The sequence below is a fragment of the Cyanistes caeruleus genome, chromosome 6 (genome assembly GCF_971803275.1).
Source record: "Cyanistes caeruleus chromosome 6, bCyaCae1.hap1.1, whole genome shotgun sequence".
Lineage (NCBI taxonomy): Eukaryota > Metazoa > Chordata > Aves > Passeriformes > Paridae > Cyanistes > Cyanistes caeruleus.
The window spans coordinates 42,157,047-42,181,408 of NC_141706.1; the positions used below are offsets into that span (position 1 = coordinate 42,157,047).

The 24,362-nt window shown below is 35.8% G+C and overlaps 1 protein-coding gene across 17 annotated transcripts in view; it reads left to right on the forward strand.

Annotated features, from left to right (window-relative positions):
• NUBPL (NUBP iron-sulfur cluster assembly factor, mitochondrial) overlaps positions 1–24,362 on the forward strand; it is a 76,829-nt gene that overhangs the window by 46,745 nt on the left and 5,722 nt on the right. For 14 of the 17 annotated variants that reach the window (XM_086894817.1, XM_086894816.1, XM_086894826.1 and 11 more), the window contains 4 exons: positions 1,602–1,695; positions 12,292–12,377; positions 17,912–18,032; positions 21,937–22,019. In XM_086894817.1, the coding sequence (XP_086750943.1) occupies positions 1,602–1,695; positions 12,292–12,377; positions 17,912–18,032; positions 21,937–22,019 (384 nt within the window). The remainder of the gene's footprint in view (positions 1–1,601; positions 1,696–12,291; positions 12,378–17,911; positions 18,033–21,936; positions 22,020–24,362) is intronic. The other 3 variants (XM_086894818.1, XM_086894819.1, XM_086894821.1) reach the window with 2 other exon arrangements.

Here is a 24,362-nt window from a genome sequence, read left to right on the forward strand (position 1 = left end):
AAATTGTGAGGATAATTAATGGACTGAATTCAGCATAAAAAAAAAAATTAGTTTTAATTAGGAATGGTTTTCCAATTGAGTTTGCCACCTGACTTTCACCAGTTCAGCACCACCAGCAGTGGCATGGCTCAGAGAGGTTTGTGGCGGGTAGTTCTCTTATATATTCAGTACTTAGAAACCTTGGCATCTTTACTGTGCCTCTTTCTGAACTTTTGGGACAAAAGCCTGTCTTCCTCCTACTCTACACAGCGACAAGATGTCCTCTTCTCTGCTGCTGAAATGCTGTAGCTTCTCTATTCTTCTGTGCTCAAATTTGTAAGCATTAAAACAGAGTACACTTAATTTGATAGGCAGCTCATTTCTTTTTCTTTTCAATCCATGAATTTGAAGAAAATATGTGAAATAAGATGTTTACACTGCCATAAATTAAATAAAGCGTTATAATTTAATTACACTATGTGTTAACAGAGTATTTTTCCTGTTGCCTAGCAATGAGATTTACCATGAGATTCACCATGTGCTTAAGACTTTTATTAACTTCTGTTTTCAAAGGTTTATAGCTTTATTAAAAATCATTATTTGTAGGACAATCCAGAAAGTGCATTTGGATGATATGGGGTCGCTTCCTAGGAAGCTTGAGACAGAAAGCTCTGGTGCCCTCTGCTTTCAGGACCCTTTCACCCCTACTCCTATACAGAGTAAATTTTGAAAGTAACTTCTAGAGCAAAACTTTGTGTATCCCCACAAATCTGAAGGTCTAGGAAAGGCTTCGAGCTGCTGGCATTTGCAGTTGCCTCCAGCAGTGTTGCACAAGTAATGCTTGGTGTGTTGGACGATCACGTGGAACTTGGAGACTGGTACTTGTAGAGCTCGGAGGAGCAAAGTATTTGGTAAGGCTGAAAAGAATAGCTCTAGGTCAAGCCCAGAAAGTTGCCTTGTTTCACAGGAGGAGCTATTTTAAAAGTTAGGGCCTGCAAAACCAGACAGCTTTTAGCTTTAGGAGAAAATACTTTTTTTTCCTGTTAACAGTGATAAGGGTGGGATTTGTGTTGTTTTGTACTACTCCGTAAGGCAGTGCTGTATCAAAAAGGACTTGAATTTGAGCTCATGGAGAAAAGAGCTGAAAACTACTAAATATCCAAATATCTTTTTTCCTCAGAAAAAATCCAATATTGATAGCTCCAACTTCATAACAACAAAACAGAAGAAATAGGCTAAATATGTGTGTAGTAAATAAACTGTGTAGTCTCCACAAGTGATAAGAAGGAAGGAAAGTAGTCTTAAATTAATGGAAATGACTCCTAAGTGACATTTGTTGCACAAACCCCTTGTTTTTAGCCTTTTACCTAACATTTAGTTTTAACCTGTGATTAAGCAGCTGCAAAGTAAACATTTGAAGATAATGCTAATTTTTTGGGGGAATAATTATATAATAATTATGCCAAAGTTGTACTCATAGTTCTGAGTGGTTAGTAAAGATGTCCTTGGCTCACTTGTTTGCATTACAAGAAACAAGGACTGCACTAAAACAGTGCAGTCAACAAAGTGCCCTAAATAAAAACACGTAAATCTCCACTTATATTTATATTGTTGTCTTCCAGGTTGACTGGGGTGAACTGGACTATTTAGTGATTGACATGCCACCTGGGACTGGAGATGTACAGCTGTCAGTATCACAGAATATTCCAATTGCAGGTATGTGTATTGCTTGACTGTTTCAGACACTTGTGGTTAATTAAGTTTGACAACTTTGGAAAAAAATACCAGTCAAAAGTTACTTTTATTTTCCTTTCCAGCATGCTAAGAAATTGTTTTATCAGTTGTGTGGTGTTGGAAACATTATCAGTGATTTTTAACATGTTAGCATTACAGTTGTGTTACTTTCTTTTAAGCTAAGTTTTGAAAAGATGAAGAAGTCAGCTGTAACTCTTGAAGGAAAGGCAGTCTTTCCAAAAACTGCCATATTTTGTAGTAGAAAATTTATTTCTTTGCGCCTACTTTACAGTAAAGAGAATAAAATAAAATAGTGATTGATATCCATTTGTTTAGATACAATGCCTAGTAAATTGCATGTGTCAGAAGCAAAGCAGGAAGGTGTTTAACTCTCAGGGTTTTAAGCAATGAGACATGACTGTGGCACGGAAGTTTTTGGTAAGGTAGAATTTGATTGAATAAAGTACTTAAGGGCAGTTGAATTATGCAGTTAAAGAGTTTTGGCTTTATTAAGGGCTTTTTAAAGTAGAATGTGTACTGATAATTCCTGTTTACTACAGTGCACCTAAATGTCTTGATTTAACAGAGAAAAGGTCGTTAGACTCTTGATTTTCAAAGGATTGTTGTGCCCTTTCCCCACAGAACTTGGCAATGCTTTCAGGAGTGTGAGTGGTTGTGGTAGTGCATATTGGGTCCTCTGGGACAGAGAGGTGATGGAAATTAGTTTAGTCTTGGATGTCTTATAAATATTGCTGATTTTTATTTGAATTCTGAAATGGCTTCACTTTGTTCCTACAGTTGTTTAGTTCAGTTTATTTTTTCATCAATCCTAACTTCATAAAATTAGGAGTGATAGCATCACTTTATATTTGTATTTCCCATTAGTTGGTTTTGTTGACCATGCTGAATTTGACTCTTGCATTTTAAAAAAAAAGAATGCATTCTGCTTTTAGTGCAGACACACAGAAGATATGTAATTATCTGTGTTCTTACTTGATGAATTTGTGATTTAGGAAGAGTTTTCTCTCTTGTTTATTGTGGCTATTTTTCACTGGAAGGACATATTTTTGTGTATTATAGCTTGAACTACTTCTTTATTCTTCTTTGTTCTTGTTTTGATTGTTACTTGCTTTCTGTCTCTTCTCTCAGAGTCCATCACATTGGTTAGCATGCTTTTATTGTCTTCAACTTGGTTCCTTTCAAGAATGTGGAAGAAAATATTACAGATCTTGATGATCGTGTCTTTGGAGCAGTGTGCAGAATTCTGTTGGTTTGGGAACTCCATCTCCATTTGCAATTCCTATTTTCTAAGCACTCTGTTGTCTTTCACTTCGGTACAGAAAGTATTTGGTGTTGTGCAACTCTGTTCCCTCTCCGATTTTCTTGTTCTTTCTTTATCCTTTGAAGATGCCTTGAACAGTCATGGTATTAGTGGAATAATTTCTCTGGTTTTCCTCAGAGACAACATACGTATCTTAGTTTAGTAAATTTAAAGTGCATTATCTAATTTGCATGAAAGTTGTTCTTTGATTTGCATTCATGCATATGTGAGATACAGTATTTGCATTATGATTCCTTCATTATTAATCTGTGGCTTCCTCAGGATAGGCAGTGTAGAATATTTTTATTTTGCCTCTAAATAAATTTACAAAACCCACACACATATTCTTGCCAGCCCCTTACAGAATTTTCTGTGAGTGGGAGAAAGAGCACTGGTAAAGATGTTTTGTTTGTGGTGGGTTTTCCCAGATGGGGCATGAAAAACCATAGCTTTGCAACATCTGAGCATGAGACACTGATAGGATGTGTGAAATGGTATTGGGTTTTAATTTTACAAGACAGGTTTCTTTTCCTGCATCACAGGTCCCATAGCTTTCTTGAGTCAAAAGGAGACTAGATGAATACGTAATAAAAGCAACACAACAAGATATGTCTTATAATTCCAGTAGTGTTGAAAGAGACTGTTAGCCTCACACAACCTTGGCTGGATCAGCAGTTTTCCTTCTTTAAAAGAAGGTGGAAAAGGAAACTACGGTGACTTTTGGTTTTATTAGTCTTAGTCACCTTACAAGGAAACATGTCTTATTTAGCATGTTATTATTTAATCATCTATAACTTTGTTCATATTGCAGTCATTCTTCAATAAACTTAGAGGTGAGAAATGTTACGATAGTTTGAAAATGTAGTACCTGTTTCTGCATAAACACCACTGCTTTCTTTAGATGCAAGTTTGCTTTCCAAATAGAAATCCAGGGTCAGTCTGGAGAAAAAGGCTTTGTTCATGTCCATTGTTATTTAATTTGTGTTGAGTCTGCTTCCTTACTTCTATTTTATTATTCTGTTCCATCTCTTGCATGACCAAAACTTCCAGAAATGGGTTTTTCAACATATATTAAGCATGCATGCTATGAAAAGTTAGAAAAATCCTTACACATTGTCTAGCTTTTTAAACATTTTAAAAGCAGAGGGTTTCAGATTGGCATTATGATGTTTGCTATCAAGATACAGTATGAACTAATGATATTATGGAAGATAAGTCTTGTGATTCCTTTGCATTACCTAGTTGCTAAATTGAGTAATCTAATTCTGTGGACTTGTTTGATCATTTATCTAAAGGAGCCAGAAATTTAATAAATATCATTGGAGATGGATAATTAGCCTCCCTAAAGACTGGGAGAGCAGTTTATTATTCTCTCCCTTCAGAGTGTGAGGGCTGTGTGGGCAGCAGCAAGAGCATCTCTGCTCAAGAGGCAGTCTCAGAGTCCTGCACAAGCGTTGCTGCCTCGTGGAGAAGCTGCCTTGTGGGGGCTGACCATTAAATTAGGCTGGCTGCTGCCTGCTCCTTATTAATGTCTAAGTGGAACCAGTGTTAGTGACAGCTTGACAGCTCTAGAGACTGATCCTGCCTCAGCTGGCAGAACCAGCTCCAGGTTAATACTGGAATCGTTCCATTTGCTGAAGTTTGTCATATCACCCTTTTCTCTGGATATTGAGGTGCCACAGCAGTGAAAACTGTTAGAAGTATACATCCACCCAGTGGGAAGCTGACTGAGACTAACAAATAATTTGACATCTTACTGGGCAATCTTTTAATAATTATAGTAATTAGTATTCAACTGACTGTGTTTGCTAAGGAGACTGAGAGGTAAAAGGCTTCAGGTTTTATTTCAGTGCTCTTAATTTTCCCACCTTCTGAAGGTAACTTTTCCCCTCCATACAGAGCACACATTATAATCCTTGTAATAATAAGCTCTAAAAAGGTTGTTAATACAAATCAGAAAGACAGTTAGTGAAGATAAACAAAATGAAAGCAATGTGAATACTATTTTGTTTCTCAAGTTCTATTAAAGCAGAAGCATTGTCATTGCTTGTCATACAGGAGATTATTTTGTTACCTCTCAGATTTACAATCAAAGTAGGACAGAGTCCCTATCATTTTTAAATTGCCTTATCCTATAAATGGTGTAATTTTTTCTGAATGTTTGCATTTTGCAGCAATATGCATTTCTTAATTATCTCCTAAATGCCTTTTTCTAGTAGGGCTGAAATGTTTATTAAAGAAATTTCTTTTGGCAGCAGTGTTTTGATAGATTATTTTAAATAAAACCAAAAAGCATATTTTTGTTTCTACTGGTTAAACATTAAAAATCTTATTTCTATTCAGTAGACATTGAATAGGAGAAAGTAAAGGGATGCCACTAACTTGAAAACATTTGGCATTTTAAAATTTTGTCATGTGACACACCAAACTTGCAAACCAAATTATTTACTCATATATGTGTCATTGTCACACAGACCAATGTGTAGCCTTGTGCACAACTATTTTATAGCAGTGGGGGGGAATGAACAGAACCAGATCTTGGCTCAGTATATAAGAATGTAGAAGAACAGGGAGTTCCAGGTGATGAACTGTCTCTTTAGATATGAACATTAAACAAAGTAAGTGGAGAATTTCAAATCAGCTTTAAAAAAATACTGTTTTTTAAAGCTGTGCATGATTTAGCATGGAAAAGAATTGTGACTTTAAGTTATTTGAAATTGAAAGCTGAGTAGGTATGGTGCTGTTTTCTTGTCTTTTCTGAGGAGAAGTGATCAAAAAAAGCCCGGTGCTACAGTACAAATTATGTGCAGCACACAGTTTAAGAAGTGTATCTGTATTCTGTCATTGCTCTTTGTATAAGTGTTTGTTTGCCTCTTGTTGCACATCTCTTTGGTGCACAGCACCGATGAAAGGCATCTGATCTTTCCTTTTGAGTTATTGGTAGTATACAATCCTTTTCTCCATTTCTGAGCTTCCTTTCTTCTTCTATGGTGAAGATACGTAATTAGTTTCTGCAGTAAATTTTTGAAGCTGTTTTATGAGAGCCATTTGGGTAATAGTAAATTTTACTTGTTCTAATTCTGAGTGGCAAATGTTTTTAATATCAGATTTTGATGTAGATTTACTTTTCATTTGATGCTGTATTTTGATGTTTAAAATACTGCAGGAAAGGAAAGGCAAGTGGGTTTAGCATAGATTGAAAAACACAAAAAACCCCTGAGTTGCACCAGTGAGGATTTTAAAACAGTTCTTTGTATTTATCCCAATATAATTTTTATGTTGAAATAGTCTGCTTGTGTTGTCAAAATAAATGTAACTGAAAAATGCAAATTATTGTTGGGGTTATCTTAGCTTTGGACATTCCTGGTGCTTCATTATGAACTGTCAGAATTAATAGATGCTGTAAACTTAATTTAAAGATCAAAATACAGTATGAATTTACACATTAATACCTCACACTTTCAATATATATTTAAATTTCATTCTTGTCTCATGGAGTTTGATTTAACACACATTATCTGTTGAAGCTGAATTGATAGTGTATTCAGTACAAGTTCTTTACGTTTTATTGTTTCTGAAAAATAGTTTCCAGGTATTCAGGAAAAACTTGTGAAGAATACAGGCTTTGCAAACTGGCCTTTCTGAGGTCTGGCAGCAATGGCTAAGTGTATGCTAAGTACTAGGTTAACTGCAATTGCCTTGTTGGTCTTTAGACCAATTATTCTGAATAGGAGGTACAAACTAGCTTAGTGTACTGCTGAAGATTGCTAAAGGTTCAGGCAAATTCATATGAATAATGGTACTGCATTTTCTCCTCTAGCTATTTCTTCTGAAAAAAGTAAATGTTCAAATCTGCTCATTACCATCCCCACCTCAAGGGGAAAAAAGTAAACAACAGAATGGTCTGGGGAGCTGATTTTGAAGTCTCACTGTTGTCTTTTTTCTGCAGTAGAATTACTCTTTTACCTCTTTTCCTCTTTGGATTATGACCTCTTAAAAAAAATAAATAAAAAATCATATTCATTTGTCAGAGAGACTATTTGGCCTTTGCTTTTGCCTAGTTCAATTCTCATAATAATCTAGACACGACTGGCAAAATGCCCTTCAAAGCAGGAGGTGGAATGGAGTTGAGCAGAAAAATGCTAATTCAGATAGCCAAGAAAGAGTGCAATGTGGCAGTGTCTGTGAGGGATTAGCTTTTTGTTTTAGGCAGATAATGCTTGTTCACAGATGTTATGATGAATGTTTTTGGTGTTTTCACTTCACTAAATAAATACTTCATTGTAAATGGTGATAGTGTGACATATGTGTTCAGTTTGCCATGATCAAAACCAAACATTTTACCACTGTGAGAATTGTTACTCCACATCTTTCCCCATGTGATCTGGTGTGAAATGGATGTTACAATACTTCCTGATCAGTGTAGATGAGGTCAGTTTAGCTTGAGGGTGACAGCTTTATCCAGCATGTGATATTCCTCTGCTCAGTTGTTTCATTGACAATTCCACTGAGCAGGAGGAAGAATATTGCTGTAAAATTTCTGTTCCCTTTTCATGTGGGCAAGTTGGTAGTGTCCCGATCTCTTTATGTTACCTGCTATTTCTTGGGCAGAAGAGGATGTGTGGCTGTTGGAAACATCCCCTGTCTAAGCAGTTGTTCAATGATTCCTTGAAGAAGAAGGCAGCAAACATATTGGAGGTGTGATGCAGCCAGGATCTAGCTTTGAGGACAGTTCTGAGCTACATTATGAGATTGAAGTGAGGGTCCTGTAATGCAAAATCACACTCGTGGTTCTTTTAAGTTGTTGTTTGTAATGAGATTTCACACACAAAAGCTGTAGGAAAGTTTATCTCAAATCACTGCCAATTGAAATAACAGCAAAGACAGAAGTCTTTGTTCTTGCAAGGCCTTTTTCTGCATCTTCAATTGCAAAAATGTATCTGTAATTGCAGGCAAATTTTATCTATGAAGGGACAAATTTAACAGAAAGAGGGGCTGTGAAGAGATTCACAGTGGAGAAAAGTCAGCTTAATAAGGCTATTTATGACTGGAGGATGTCACCTAAAAGTTTGAATTTAATGCAGTGGAAAAGGTAGCAAAACCTACAAGAAGTGCATAAGTGGTGTGGTCAGATCAGTCTATCTACAGCTGTATTGAGGCCTTAATGTGGTTCCTTGCCAAGAGTGTTCAGTGCCTGTCAGTCAGCAGATATGATTATTCTGTGTCTTTATCCTCCAGAACTCTGTCAGTCTCCCTGGTCAGTTATACTTCACAGCTTTTTGATATGGCACGGTTTGCTAAGAGGCAGGTATATATGACATGGTCTAATACTTGTTGTGGTGGGATCCTTAATCATCTGTCTTGGATGAGAGACATGCACCCTTATTCTGAAATTTGTCTGTGAAGACACTGGAGGAGAAAAAGAATATATTAAGGGCATCCTTTTCATCCTAAGGTGGACCTTTTACACTGCTGCTGATCTGCTGCTTTTTAGAGCTCTGTTTTTTGCTTGGGTACAAATTGACTACAGCTAAGGTTTGGTGAGATTTCACCTTATGCTTTGTAACTCCAAGCATCTAATGCAAGCTCTAATGATGCGGTGAATATAGGTGATATTTTCCATACACAGAAAATATAGGCTGTTTCAGTGCTTGTAATTTCCTCAACACCAGTCCACCAGAAGGGTACCAGTGTGCTGTGTAGGCACATCTCTCTTTTACTGAGGATTAAGGACTTGGGGTTGAAATAGAAAGGCAGACATCAGTGTTACAGGGTATTAATGTGACCTAAGGATTGAAAATACAGTTAACGTAGTTTTTACTAATACAGTCTTGCCTGGAGTGCCGAGTCCAGTTCTGGATCTCAGTACAAGAGAGTCATGGAGCATGTAGGTAGACCAGCAAAGAGGGGAAAAAAGAAAGGGAAAGAGGAATAGGGGATGGCAGCATGTCACTTATGAGGGACTGGGGGCTGTTTAGCTTGGAGAACAGAAGACTGAGGGGATCTTATCAATATATATATAGGTATCTGAAGGGAGGCTATCAAAAAGGGTCTGGGCTCTTCTTGCTGGTACTTAGCAGTAGGAAGAGAAGCAGTGGGCAGAAACTGATGTACAGGAAATTCCACCTGAACACAAGTAGGAACTTTTTTAATGTGCAGGTGATTAAACACTGGAACAGGCTGCCCAGAGAGGTTGTGGAGTCTCCATTACTGAGGATACTTCAAAGTCCTCTGAGCAGAATCCTTAGTAACATACTACAAGGGACCCTGCTTGAGCAGGGAGATTGGACTGGATGACCTGCAGTGGTGCCTTCCAGCTTGCCCTGTGCACAGATTCTGGGTGATTCAGTGAATATGAATCAACTTTTTGTCAAAGAAAATACATAGGAATTTAAAAAAAAAAAAAAAAATTAAATGCATGAGTAAGTAGATTTAAATGTAAATGTGCTCTGCTTAGATAAGATACTTAAGATATCCTTAGTATGCTCAAGGCACAGGAACTATTTTTCTGCACACAACTGCAAGCACAGAATTTTTAGTATGTTTCAATGTGCGATGTTACAGCATTATAGTTTCTGCAGCTTCTCCATTTGTCAGCCTCAGTTTGTCTCATTCAGACATTTGTGTAAACATTGCACGTATTGCTTCAAGAGACATACTGTGTGTGTGAATTCCATCATATTTCATTACTTTATTGATCAAAATAACTCTTTACTGTTTGATATTCCTGTTAACTGTGTAGAGTCAAGATAGCAAGGAAAGCGTAGGCTGCATTTTTTCTTGCTTATTATTTGAATCATTTTCTGAATTAAACATATGCAAACTTATACAGGGAGGGGAGCACAGTGAAAAGTCTCATTTGCCATATTTGGTTGCTAGTAAAGGAAATAATGCTGCAAATAATTTGAATTCTTGAACTTCAGGTTGGGTTTGTTGGACTAGCAGATGTACCAAAGAAAGAGAGAAGGTATTTGTTTTCTGAGGAGTTGGTGTAAGTCAGTACAAGCTGGCTGTGAATAAATTTTGCCTGGAACTAGCTCAGAGTAAAAAAGGAAAATAGGAGTGAACTACTATTACACCTTCAACAGCAGCTTCTTGAGCATGTTGGCTTTCATTCTATGGAAGAAGCCGTGGAAATTATCCAGAAGCATAATTTTAACTCATGTATTTCAGGAACCAGAGGTTTTTTGTACAGACAGTGCTTGTGGAAGCCCAAACTCTGTAATGTGCCATTGGGTCTTTTTGGCAGTTTTAGGGTTTTTTTCCCCTTTGGATGAGAATTTAATAAAAAATATCTCTCTGTGGTTCTTTGTGCATAGTCTGTCCTTCATGCCATGCCAATTTTTAGATTCTTAAAACAATTAATAATGAACCAGAAAATGTAGACTTTAATCTTGCTGACTTAGGTTCTTGCATCTTAGGTTCTGTGGGAAGATCCAGGAAATGCTGAGCCATCGTCTTCAGAGAAGAGTGTGAATAAAAGTGTGTATACACACAAGGCATATATTTCCAATTTTGCTTTGAAAGAAAGCATTTTTTTCAAGTATTGAAAAATTTTTGTTTTACAAATATGCAAAAATCTCAAGGACACAGTCTAAATTATTTACTTATGGCCTGTGCTATGGAAGGTGCATTCATTTTGTGTAATTGACGCTACATTTCATTGCTGCTTGTAAAGTAACCCTGTGTTTGGTGAAATGAGGAGCTAAGGGGATTTAAGGTGAAAGGCTTACACATTATTCTTTGTGATGCCATTGGAGACAGATTTGTTTGGGAATAGCAGCAAATTATTGGGGTGCCAGAGTTTTTGCAAATAGAGAAATTGCATTTGCTTGGTACATTACATGTGCCATTCAGTTTTTGGACTTGTGTATAATACTGTGTAAGGCAGAGATTGGCAGCTTTTCAGGAGTGAGGTGCCAGATTGTATTTTTCTTTCACAAATTAGTGGTTAAGAATGCTGGCTGAAAACATTTAAGCACGCTGTCAGGCGGTGTTTGGAAACGGCTGGCTGTCAGCAGGCAAGATCCCACCCGGCAGAAGGAGGATGGTGTAAGGGGCAGGGTTCCCTGTCCCAGTGCTGCCAAAGCCAGGAGTGTTCTCAGTGCCAGGGCATCTGGTGCTCTGGTCCCTGCCAGTGATGCCAGGGTTGAGTGTCTCTGGAAATCTACTCACCTTTTTGCCATGTACACTGAGGATTGGCTACTGCTGGCCCAGTAAGAAACTGTCCCAAGCATCTAGAATTATCTGTTGTAATTGCTATTAGTGTGAAGCTCGATATACACTTCTTGTGCATGGTTGGTGTCATTTGGCTCTACAGAAATCTTTTTGTAATAGAGACTTTTGGCACTAGATGGTCAGTTTGAAACCAAAGCTAATCAATTGACCAGTAATGCTCCCTTGTTCATGACATTTTTATAAAATAGGGACAAGCGTGAACTGGTTTTTGTTGCAAGTTTTGAGGAAGGAAACCCCTGAGCATTTGGAAATAGATGCTCTTTGTGATGTGGAATGTTCTGATGTCTATATTGGTTTTTCATGCCATATTAATCAAGAAGTAATAACAATATGGGATAGTAGTAACCTGTAGGCTTACTTTACTTTAGAATCTAACTTGGACAAGGAGCTCTGGCTCTTTTTTATGCTTAATAGCTCTCAGGAGTACTAATTATCAGGTAACCTGGAGCCGTGTCTGAACGGTGAGCAACACTTTATTCAAACCTAGCGCAAGCATGCATCAGTTGGCTTCTTCCCTTGTGGTATCACTCATACAAATGCACTGATGTCTAGTGTCACATGGTTCAAGAAAGTGTATCAGCTCTGGAACACAGCAGTATGATTAAAAGCAGCTGCCTCCTGATTTTAGAACAAAGATTGTTGTTAAATTAGAAGCTTTCAAATACAATTATGGTATGGGACTGTTACTGTGTAAGTATTCCTGGAATACCACCGCTGCAATCTGTCAGCATGTGGATGGTTGTATGATACCAGATAATTTTTCTCATTTAGAAAGTATAAATGGTTTCTACATAGAAAAAGTTATGGTGAAAGTATCTGAAATATTTTTCTGCCATCATATCATATCTCAGTTATTTTGATCACTATATAATAAAAAACCTGGCATAATTTTCTTCCCTAAAAGCATATAGATGTGTTACTATACTTTGAATTTAGTAGCATGTACTAAATATTTAAAATATTTATCAGAATAATTAATAATATACATTTTAACAGCATTTCATGTTTTCTTTTCCCAGGAGCTGTGATTGTCTCTACTCCACAAGATGTGGCTTTATTGGATGCACACAAAGGAGCTGAAATGTTTAGGAAAGTCCATGTACCTGTAAGTCTCTGCATGAAAAACACCAGTAGATTTTTTTTTTTTTCCAAAACTTAAAAAAAAAAAAAAAAGAAAAAAGAAATTCATATGCAGCATTAGGTGAACATTCAGAAATCACTTGAATTTAATAAATTTTTGTTAAAAAGCTTAGAGTCCATCTTATATCTGTATCAGGAACTTGTTTAAACAGTAAGGAGAGAGTTTTCTCAGGCTGAGGCCATAGTAATAAATGGTTTGTTTTAAATCTGTTTGTTTAATCATGTGGAATGGAACAGATTGCTGAACAGAATATCTTATGAAGTAATGCATGCCGTTCAGTTATACTGTGTGTCTTCATTACATGTCTTCTTCAGCACTGCCTGTGTTGAGACGTAAAATTTCATGAAATACAGAAAAATCATTTATTGGTATTTTTTAAGAAGCAAACTCGAATTTTTGTGGAAATATGTGTATATCTAGTATATATCTAGTATGTATATATCTAGTTATAGTTTTGCCATTTGAAGGGCCCTGTAACGTACATGACAAGTAGAAGGCTGTCTAATCACTGTTTTTCATTAGGTCTATAGCTTAGCTTACTTGTTTGAGAAATAAAAAATTTAAGAATATGCACAATTAGGAGAAAATACTAAACAGACTAACATCCTTGACTTGATATTTTCTCTGGGTGCTACAAGTTGCTAAGTAACTGAATGCAATATGTTTATGTAGAGATTCATTTTTACTTTGAAATGGGCAGTTGATGAAAGAAAATTATTTTAAATGCTTCCTTATCATAAACTGTAAGGAAAAAAAAATGTTTTTCTTGCTTATCTGTGTGAAGGTCACTTTTTCTCTTTCTTAAGAAAGGAAGTTTCTTTCATAGCTAATGTTTTCCTAATTAAAAAAAAGTCATCAGAAAGTTGAAGTGAATGGTTTCCCTTTTTTTCATTTACAGGATGGCTTAACAAAACAAATACTTTGATGAATTCCTTATTACTAACTATTCTTTAAGCATATTTGCATAAAAATGAAAGTATTGTAACATTTATAATTTGCTGCCAGAAGGAAAACAAGAAGAATAATCTACAGAACATTTTGTTTTGATTTTATGTTTGGGTTTGCTCAAATTATGTACAATTATTTCCTTCAGTTTAAATTGTGTTCAAGTTAGTACTTCATTGAATTTTCCTTTTGTTTACCAAGAGAAGTTACCAAGATTTTGTTCTAAAAACCTGTTTTGTTCAATGTCCTTTGAAGAGGATGGCCTCCAAGAAAATGGTGCATTCTAAGATGGGCTTGGCTAATACTGATTTGACTAGTGGAAGATGATCTGTTTTGGTTCATTGGAATGATCAGATTTTGTCAAATTAAGTGAAAAGTCACAATAAAGCTGTTGCACCACATGTTGAGTTTGGATGTGTTAAAAAGTTACCAGGCCTTACCTTTTTCATTACACTGCTTTATTTTAGTCTACCCTGCTTCATTTTATTCTGCCCTGGAGGTACTAGTGTACAAATGTGTCTTTTACTTGGGTTTTAAAGTAGCTTCTGTCTATGTTCTACATTTCTAAATGTCAGCTAAATATGAGGATCTAAAGAAAGTGAAGTGACATAATATTTCATGGACAACTTCACACCTTAGGTTTACGTCAGAGGTGGAATCTGTAGGTCTGTGCTAAAATTAAATATCCTGATTACATAATTACTGATCTTTAAGTTTCTAATGTCTAAAACCTTTAATCTTTCAGAAAATGCTTGCAAGGAGCTGATTTTTCAAAGAAGCACTGTCTATAGGTTGCTGAACTCTTGAGTATGCTTTCTTATATTTAATGAACTGCAGTCTCTCCCATGTCCATACAGGCCTATATATTCCACCTTCCCCTTGCCCCCACTGCTATTAGTTATCAAAGACTCAGATGACACATGTAGTTATTATCACAGTAAAGTCACAATTGCTAATATTGTTTGTCCTTTGTTCAAATTGAAGTAGAATGATTGAAAGGAACTATTGAAATTCTGGCAAGGAGAGTCAGCATTAAAAGCAGAATTGCAGGGCAAAAATCGTATTTTCAGTCTTAGGACATAGTCATTAAAAGAGGAGTGACATCTCTTGTGCAGTGGAACACTCCTACACTTACAGTGAAGAAGGAATTCACAAAGTGTTGCTGACTCCTATCACAAGTTTCAAGATTCTTGTCTTGGCCAATGTTTTCTTGCATTCCCAAGTGTGACTCAAAGTGAATAATTTTGAGCATTCAGGAAAAAAACTGCCTATTTTCACCTGCTGAGGCTGAGTTCAGTTCATTATAGTTTATCTTATCAATCATATCCCTGAAAGAAAAGATAGGGTTTTAATTAAATCTGCAACTTTCTGGAAGTTTCCTTGAATTGAAAGGTTATGCCATGGATTTTGCAGGTTTTAAAAAACTGCTTAGAATAAACTCAGCTATGTATTTCCTTCTGAGTTGTACTAAAATGGCTTACTTTGCTCTGTTCTTACTGGTATTTCTGAGGCATCCAGAGTAACCATCTATGATTATGGCTTCATGTTGGGAGCAGATATTACAGGCAGAAATTGCTCATTATAAGATGAAAGGTAGGAAGACAGAAATATTGTGCACGTTTACTTGAAGCACTTCAATGTGAAGTGACTGATTGACTGACGCAGGAAGTTGATGGCAGAGGAACGTTCGTAAGCTTGGTCACTTGAGTCCCCATCAGACTGACGTCAGGCCTCAGCACCCTCCGTTCTTAACTACAGTGAATGACTGAAGTAGGTTTCTCAGGAATTGTCTCCTAATGTAAATACAGAAAGCTTTCATTTCATCACTGTTTTTTCTTGAACTTAGAAGGATGTATATTTGGATTTAAGCATGATTTATTGTGTAACCAAAAGGTTAGCTGAGCACAAGAAATACGTAAACATTCAGAAACTGTGTGCAGATAGCTCATAATGAAAGGGCTCTTCATTTCCTGTTATTTCTTGCCAGATGCCTCTTCACCATTTAAAATAACGATTAGACTAAATGGAATGCAGCTCCATGCTGCTACCATAGCTTAGCTCCTGTATTGTGTATACAAGTTTTCATGTCATTCCTCAGCCAAGTTTGCCAAGCTCAACAAGGACTGAAATAGAATTCAGACATACTTATGGAATAGTTGGTGTAGACAGTAACAGCTGCTTTGAAGCCATTACAAGTCTATTATTTGAGCAGGGAAATGAGGATTATTACTGACTTCATTAGCAAAACCTATTACTTTGTAGATTTAAAAGCTCTGAAGGTCATAGGAGCTCCCTTCTGTAAATACATGTGCAGAAATATGCATGGTAAAAATTGCAGTGCAGCAGTCAAGTTGTATGTTTGCAAATACTCTATATTATACTTAGTATTTTAAGTGCCATCTTCATATTCCAGAAGAGTAAATTATATGTTATTAGATGTGCAGTATTTATTGGCTGACAAACAGGACCAACATTGAAAAATTAAAATTATTGTGTAATGCTGAAATGTCATTTGCTTTTAGTAAGGTTTGTTTAAATGGAAGCAAAAAAGGACAGTGTATAAGGCCTCTAAAACTGGTCTAGCATTGGAGAAACAGCTGTATCTCAGCATTTGCTTTTGTATTGGCTGAATGACTTCTTAGTTACTAGGTTATTAAAATATGAACAAAACATCTGTAATAATGCTTAATTATTCACAAAACATTAATAGACTATGTAAATTTTTATTTGATGATGAATTTGCTGAATCACAGATGTTGTATGTTCAAAATGTTCAAAAGTACTTTGAAGAGAACAGAAAGTTCAAATCCCGAGATACCTAAAAATTAATTAAAGTGTAAATTTCAAATAGTGCTTTTTTCCCACCGTGTTCTGTCAAAAATGGCCTCCTTGTATCCTGGTGAAAATAATACTTTTGTCAAAAAATACTCTTTTCAGTGTTCTCCAGTTTACCAACAGAGTAAAAACTCCGTGACTTGACCTTAGGGGAGAGCAGGATGAATGCTGCTTAGAGGTCATCCGTAGAAGGCTGTGGCTGTACAGGTCCCTTTTTACTGTCCCTGCACCTTGTACCCTCGGACATGTAGTGTTTCATGTCTGTACTAATTTCAGAACTGGATGATAAAATTACCTGAACTAATATGCCAGTAAATAGAATCTTGTTCCTCTTGCTTCCCTGTAGAGAGTAGAAAAGGGGGAAGGTCAGTTTGAGACATTAAATTGGAAGTAGGTAAAATTTTTTTAAACATTACTATTTCTTAAAATGTTCCTTGCTTTAAACCATCTGAGAGTTTTACATAAGTAAAGGAAGATGTAGTAAATATAGTTTATGATGTTATAGAAAAAAGAGGTGACCATCTTTTGATAAATTTCAGTCTATAGCTAAGGAAACCTTTATTATGATATTGTAAATAACGTACTTTTTTATTTTAAGTTCAGTGCCAGAAGCTGTATATTCACTTTTAATTAAACATACTTGTTGGTTGCATTGAACACTGTTGTTTCCCCCTAAATATGCTTCATTAGCATAGTGAATATGTTTCTTTTGTAATAACTAGAGACCACCTAGTTCAAGCACAAAACTAGAAGGTTCAGGAAATAGTAGAACTACAAAATGCTGCAAAATAAATAACAATATAAATGGTATATTATAAAACTCAGCTAGAGCTTGTGTGACGTATCTGGGTAATACATAAATCTGAAAGTGAAATATTCTAACATTGAATCTCTTAAAGCGGTGTTCTGTTCATTAGCAGATGGATAGAAACTTCCACCTTGTAGCATTTGAACACTGTTTTTATCACTTCAGGAAATTTTATGCTGCTTCAATGAAGAGTTTTGTTTACTATGGGAATAAAATGAGATCATTAGCATTATTTCACATTGTGAAAGAAGATTTTTTTGTCAAATTTTTATTTGACGTATCTTATAAGGATGATGTTGAAAACCTGGCGTCAGCAGAAAGGTACCTAGAGTGTGTTAGATTTTTATGCTATAGATTTTGCCACTTAGTTTCACGTAATTCTTTCTATTGTTTGATCTTTAAAACGTGTTTCTGCTCTTCAGAAGAATAACAAATACGGTTCTTTTTGAAAACATTTCCCTACAGGATAACTTATAAAAATACCTTAAAAGCATGTCTGTGTAATTTCTTGTAACAGTATGTTTTTATTTTGTCTTTCCTGAAACTGCGAAGTACAAAACTGTAAAACACAGCATGAAAATTCTTTCAGTATTCAGTTTGAAAATGAAATACTGGCAGGGAGAGTTAGTTACTGGCAAGTTAGGTTTGTGCAAGAAATACTTTTATATTACAAATAAGGCTGTTAGTCTTTGAGAGGTATAAATGTGAAAAAATTAAAATAATGCACAGATGATGATGCCACTGAGATGACTAATAAGAGCTGATAATGATATTAATGAGTTTGATTCCTATTTTAAATAACCACTCTGTGTTGCTGCTTATTAGATCATCTATTCTATATTGTTAGAGATGAATAGTGGAAATTCCAGTGCTTGGTTTGAACATCCTTTCCTTTCCTTTACTTTGACAGGTTTTAGGACTGGTTCAAAATATGAGTGTTTTCCAGTGTCCCAAATGTAAGCATGAGACACATATTTTTGGATCTGATGGTGTAAGAGAACTGGCAAAAACCCTTGGATTAGATATTTTGGGTAAGAATATGGAAATGTGTATATTTTTGAAGAAAAACTTAATGCTGTGCATGAAGCATTAACTGAACTATGAAACTGCATAATCCTAGATTATTTTGTATTCAGACCATTTTCAGATATAATGGAACTAATAAGGAGTATGCTCTGTTCCTTGTCAGTCTTGTAATGGTGATGTTGACTGCATATGAAAATTCTTGAATTGCATCTTAAATCTATGTACTTACAAACAATCCAGAACATGAATTGTTTTGATATCAGTGTGCTATGTTACCTGAAATTCATTATGTGGTTGACTATACAGCAATTTTTACAAATAATCAAGAATTCTGTTTAGTCTTAGGACAGACCTAAACTCTGTCCAGTAATATCAATAAATGTTTTCTCATTTATTTCGTTTAAATAAGTTGTTTCTCTTGACTCAGTGGAGGCTCTGTGGCAGCCTTCTGGTACCTAAATGAGTCTTAAAAGAAAGTTTGAGGCTTTTTGCAAAGGTGGGCAATGGTAGGGCCATGGAGAATTACTTTAAACTGAAGGAGGCTAGATTTAGATTAGATATTAGGAAGAAGTTCTTTACTGTAAGGGACTGGCACAGGTTGTCCAGAGTTATGGGTGCTGCATTCCTGAAAATGTTCAAGGGCAGGATGAATGCGGTTCTGAGCCACCTGCTCTATTTGAAGGTGTCCCTGTTCATGGAAGGTGTGTTGGAACTAAATGATTTTTAGGGTCCCTTCTGACTTAAACCATTCTGTGATTAGCTATGATTAAGATATCTGTCATGCCTGAAGGCTGAAATATACATGGATCTTTAAAATATACACTACTGATTTAAAAAGGCATGGTTCAACCTGCGCTGTAAGTAAAGAATATAACACAGCGTAATTAAGTTGGTAAATGGGGTAATTGCATGTGCTAATGATGTGTTTCCATGTATTACTCTAATTATCTCAATGATTTTCCATAGCTAATTCATTAAAAAGAACCAGGAAGCTCACTTAGAAAGATCAACACAGAAACATCAAGGTCTGACATAGACTTAAGATAGCAAGGCAACACATAATTAAAGACATGCTTTTGGGCTATCTTTTAGTTTTCTGAATGTATAATGAGTTGTGATCAGAGCCCAAGGGGACTTCTCCAGCCCTGGGTTATGTGGATGGATGCAAATGCTCTGCAAGCAGTGGAATCAAACATGCATTTAGCTATGCAGGCACAAATGATGTGCCATGGCATTGGTCCCATAGGTGGTTTTTGTTATTTCCTAGGAGTGCAGAACTGATTGTGATTGGATTTAATTAGGAGTGATGTGAGAGATGTACAGATTTAGCAGGGGATAGATGAGATGTATAAAATAAAGCAGAGTGAAGTTTAACTTTAAACTGTTAATGCAAAACCAGAATAAGATTAAGAATAATGCCCAAGGGTTAAATTTAGAATTACGGTACTTGATGTGATTAGTATGTTCCTCCTTCCAGGGATGACCATTACATAATAAAACCATATGGTATTGTAAGAATTACTGTTTACAGATTTTGTTAATTTATCCCAAATGGATGTTTTATTTCAGTATTACTTGAATTCTCCCCAAAAACCTTGAGAACATATTTTTTCATATATATCTATGAAGTGTATATATTTAAAATCAGTAATTCTAAATTTATTTTGCCTATGTTTTCTGATACCTGTGGCTGTTCTGTTAGTTTATGTAAGCACCTAGTCCTCCTTGGAAACCCACCAAGAGGTTTGTCACCCAACATCTGTCAAATTCTGCAAGCTAAAAGTGTGCAGGATTGAAAAGCGTCATCCTTCCACATTCTCAGAGTTGGCTGTCATTAGTATTACCAAGTACCTTATTTTTGTTTATGACAAACATAATAGAAAACTATTAGCAGTTGCCAGGAGACTTTCAAGTGTAGTCCATTATTTCATATACTTGTGATTGTCTTGTGTTTTTACTATTCTCTAAAGGAAAATGTGACAAGGTTTGTCAGAGAGACTTTGTGCTGCTGATTTTTCTCTCCCTGTCTGACATACTTTCCCTGGAGTTTGAGGGCTGTAACCGTGACCAGAAAGCTATGCCATTGGTTTACATGATACTGAGATAATAATTTGTGTGTTCCATCCTGACTTTGCAATTCCTGACTGTCTGGCTCCTGACCATCAGCAATGACTAACAGATTTTTAAAATTCTTTGGTTTTTCTTCCTACAGTAAAATTATTTAATTTCTTTGCACTCAGCACTAGCTGTTAATATCAGAAAAATTTACAGTGACAAGTTCCCATCACATTGGGTAGTGAAGAATAATGCAAAAGTTCTATCTTCCTCAAACCCTTATCACCCAAACAGCTGTGCAGATGGTTTTGATGTCTTCTGCTTAAATTACAATTTTTTGATTTTTTAAAATTATGATGCATTTTTCTTTATCTTCTGACTGCACTTCTGTTCTTACAAGTCCCATTATGCTCCTGTAGGACCAGCACATGTTTGTAAGTCTGAAGAGGAAAAGAGGGAGGCTATTTTGTAATTATTGGAGATTGTTATCAAGCTGATAGTGAGGAAGTATTTTTTCATTAACAAAACATCCTTATGAAAAAAGAGAAGATTAGTTTCTACATAAAATAAGAGTAGGAAGTGAATGTCAGGGAGATTTACAAAGTTAGTTATTTAATAAGAACATTTATGGTTAGAAAACTTTCAGAGGACTCCCTGAATTTTTTAAAAAATGAATACATGAACAGACTATTATACCTAAATTTATTCATGGCTGAAATAAATAAGAAAAAAAAATTGAAGTAAATGGACTGTAATTATCCTAAATAATAATAAAGTTCTTCAAAGATTTAGCTCAATAATCATGGAGCCACAGCTTTTGTGTTTACTATTAGTTTGTTATTGTTTGTATTCCTACTTGCTTTGGGTTCTGGATTTTTTATTTCTTAAACTTTGCTAATTTGCATACAGTTTTTTTAACTTTTTCTGAATACATTGAATCTCAGTAATTTACACTGGCCTTGGTTTGAGTTAAATCAGGATGCTAAAATGTATGAATTAAACTTACACAGTTTCTGATAATGTCAGGATTGAACTAAGCCTGTTCTGTCTTCATCTATCCATAATGTAAACTGTAGCTGGGTCTTGCAGTAAAAAAAAGTTGGTCTTCAGTTCACTTGAAAATTATTTATGTCACAGTGAACTAAACATAGGAATCTCCAGGTTTTTTGTAGAAGTGAAATCTGTGTTTCAGAAAGTATGTCTCAGAATGGGTTAGGGCTGCTAATTGATTGTCCTTTAGAACGTTCCTTTCCTCTCTGACAGTTCCCTGCTCATTATTAAAGCAGAATATAAAGAAGATTTCTGTTGGAATGAAGAATGAACTGAATAGCTGTCCACCTTTGAATTGGATCCAAGGCCTAATAAGGACAATAACAAATGCTATTATTTAGAAATCAAATATTCAAAGAAGTCTTTGAACAGTAATTAAAATCTTAAAACATCACTGAAAAGAACTTACAATGAGGAGATAGGCTGAACAGTAAGTTGCATGATGAATGGTTGCCTAACACTCAGGCAATTTATTTCACATAAACAAAATAATTTGCATCTCAGCCTGTATTTTTTCTATGTGTTTGAGGCAAAAAGCCCTTCCTTCTCTAATAAATGACTAAAGCATTATCCTTTCTATTCAGAGAATGAAAAATCCAAAATATGCTTGGCATTATTCATTATGGATGTAAGGGAACTATACTGCAGCCAATTTTCATTTAAAATGCTAATTTTTGGAGATAAAGCAATTTAAAGAGTATACTGAATGGAAATTAGATTTCAAGTTGCTTTAGGGTTATTTTAAGCAAACACTTAAGAAATACTGGGTCTTCACATATGTGTGTCTTGGTATTTTTGATGCAGGAGATGTTCCACTGCACATTAATATACGGGAGACGTGTGATTCAGGACAGCCTGTTGTGATCTCTCAGCCTCAAAGTGATGCTGTAAGTTTGGTGCACTGCACTTAGAGCAATAGAAAGCTCTCCTCTGAAAGTGAATGGAGAGTGCTGCTTCTTATTGCTGTTTGGAAAGAAATGTGTGCTTGAATGAAGTAAGGAAATAAACTATAAGAAGATAGTATCAGTGAGTAACTCAGGCCCTTGATTTTGGAATGCTGGTCATTTGTTCTGCTTCTGTAGGTTTGGTTTTGTTTAATTAGGCTGAATCATTCAGGACAGAGAAGATTTGATCCAGGTCCTGGCACACTAAGAAAAGGAAGGTCAGTGTCGAGCCTCATGAGACCTTGCAGCTAATCTAGGTCCTCTAAAACTGTCAGTTTAAGCCTTTGGTAGCTGAGCCTGGAAACTGTCAAAGGGTCTTATCCAAAGATGTTTGGAGCAAAATTTATTGTCAGTACCTGGGTTGTTTTCAGCAGGAAGTGGAGTAATTTACACACAAGAGGAAATGGATTTTTCAATGTATTTACCATAACATTTTACCGTCAGTGGAAAATGCAAGTTGGTGAGGTGGTGGGACTCAAATATGCAAATCTGTAAAGAAAAGTAGTTGTACATATAGAATTTCTTAATGTGGGTAGCATAAGATTTTCCTGTCTGCTATTTTCTTTCTCTGCTAGAGTTTGTCTGCCAAGCTCTGTAGGGCAGGGTACTGTGCACAGTCTATGGCATAATGCAGCCCCACTCTTGACTGCTGCTTAGATGTAATGATTAATGCTGAGAACAGATGGTAGAATCAATTCACAGTAAGGTAGACTGTACCTATGGAACATTTGAATATTGGTAGCTTTTTCACTATTGTGATTGCTAGGCACATGCTCAAATATGTTTTTTCCTTCCTATTCTTTTAGAAGGGGGAAAAAAAAAAAGAAGGGAGGAGGAGAGGATTAACATTGTTAATCCAGTGTTACTAATATACACTGAACAGGATTCTGGAAGAACTGTGGCAGTCTTAAAATTGTAATTTTGTTTTGAAGGAGAGGGGGCAGCACTATGGTGTGTTGACTTCTAATTGAATGCCATATTTTTGCTAGGTTTGGGCAAGACCTGTGCTATGGAGTAATGTTATGATCTTGAGTCCAGGTCTATTTGAAAAGGAATCCCTATAATCCATATGTGGTTTCTCTCAGGGAAGTTTGATCAGCAGTGTGAAGGTTTGAATGGATGCATAGTTTTGGTCAAAGCTGAAGTAAAACGGCTGGGAAACTAAAAGGAAGGCTCACAGTACCTGAAATCAGTAATAACCAAGAGTCTGTAGCCTGCTGGACTATTGATCTAAGAATTCAGACATGTATGGGATAGAATTCTGAAAATAAAAAGACAAGAAAGTCTGTTGTGTTGCCATCTGTTCCTCCTTGAACTATGTTCTTGATAACAAAAGGATGGGTTATAATCACCATTTGTGGCAATTAAGTTAAATATGCAGAGGAATAAAGATTGACAAATATGTGTGACTCTGGGGAAAACTCTTAATATCCTTCTCTGCCATTGTGTCTGTGAGATAATCATTCTCCTCGGAGAATGCATTTTTTTAAAATGTCAGTAATCTCTACAGAATGAAAAAACAATTTCCTTTATCCTTGGTTGTCTTCTCATTTTAAAGACACAAAAAATATTGTTCTCTCATATTTTCAAAGAAAAAATAAATTCTTAACACATAACTGATGGTGGAAGAGGTTGTATAAGGTCAGATTCTAATCTTTAATACATGACAGTCATCACCATGTTTCTCAAATAAACTGAAATTGTGGCTATTCATGCATTAACAACTTTTCAGATAGAGAACAATGTCTGCTGAAATTCTCTACTCTTGTTGTTTAAATGGGCAGGGGATTTCATACAAAATTCTATGCTGATTTTGTTAGAACACACAAATCAAATACAGAATCATAGACCTGAAATAATACCTAGCAGATTCAAACAGTAGGGAATAGGGATGGTGATTGACTTCTTAGAAACCCAGCATGTTGTCACACCTTTTGAGCTCTGTCAAGCCTAGAATAAAATGGTTTCTAAAATATGTCACTTAATACACTTTTGCTTACACATCTGCCATGGGGTTTGTCTTGCCTTGCAGATATGTAAATCTGACTTCACACTAGAATTTCAAAATGTCTAAGCAAACTTACCTAAATTTATTATTTTAAAGCTTAGATATAGTTGGTGGAAAAGGGGTTTCCTTTTTCACAAATGACAAGGAAATTACTGAGAACTAAAAAAGAAAATTACTTGTAGAATGGTGCATGTGTGAACTTAGAAAGTTCTTCCTCAGGGAAGGCACAGAATACACAACACTGATCTGCTTATGGAAAGTATTGACAATATAGCTCA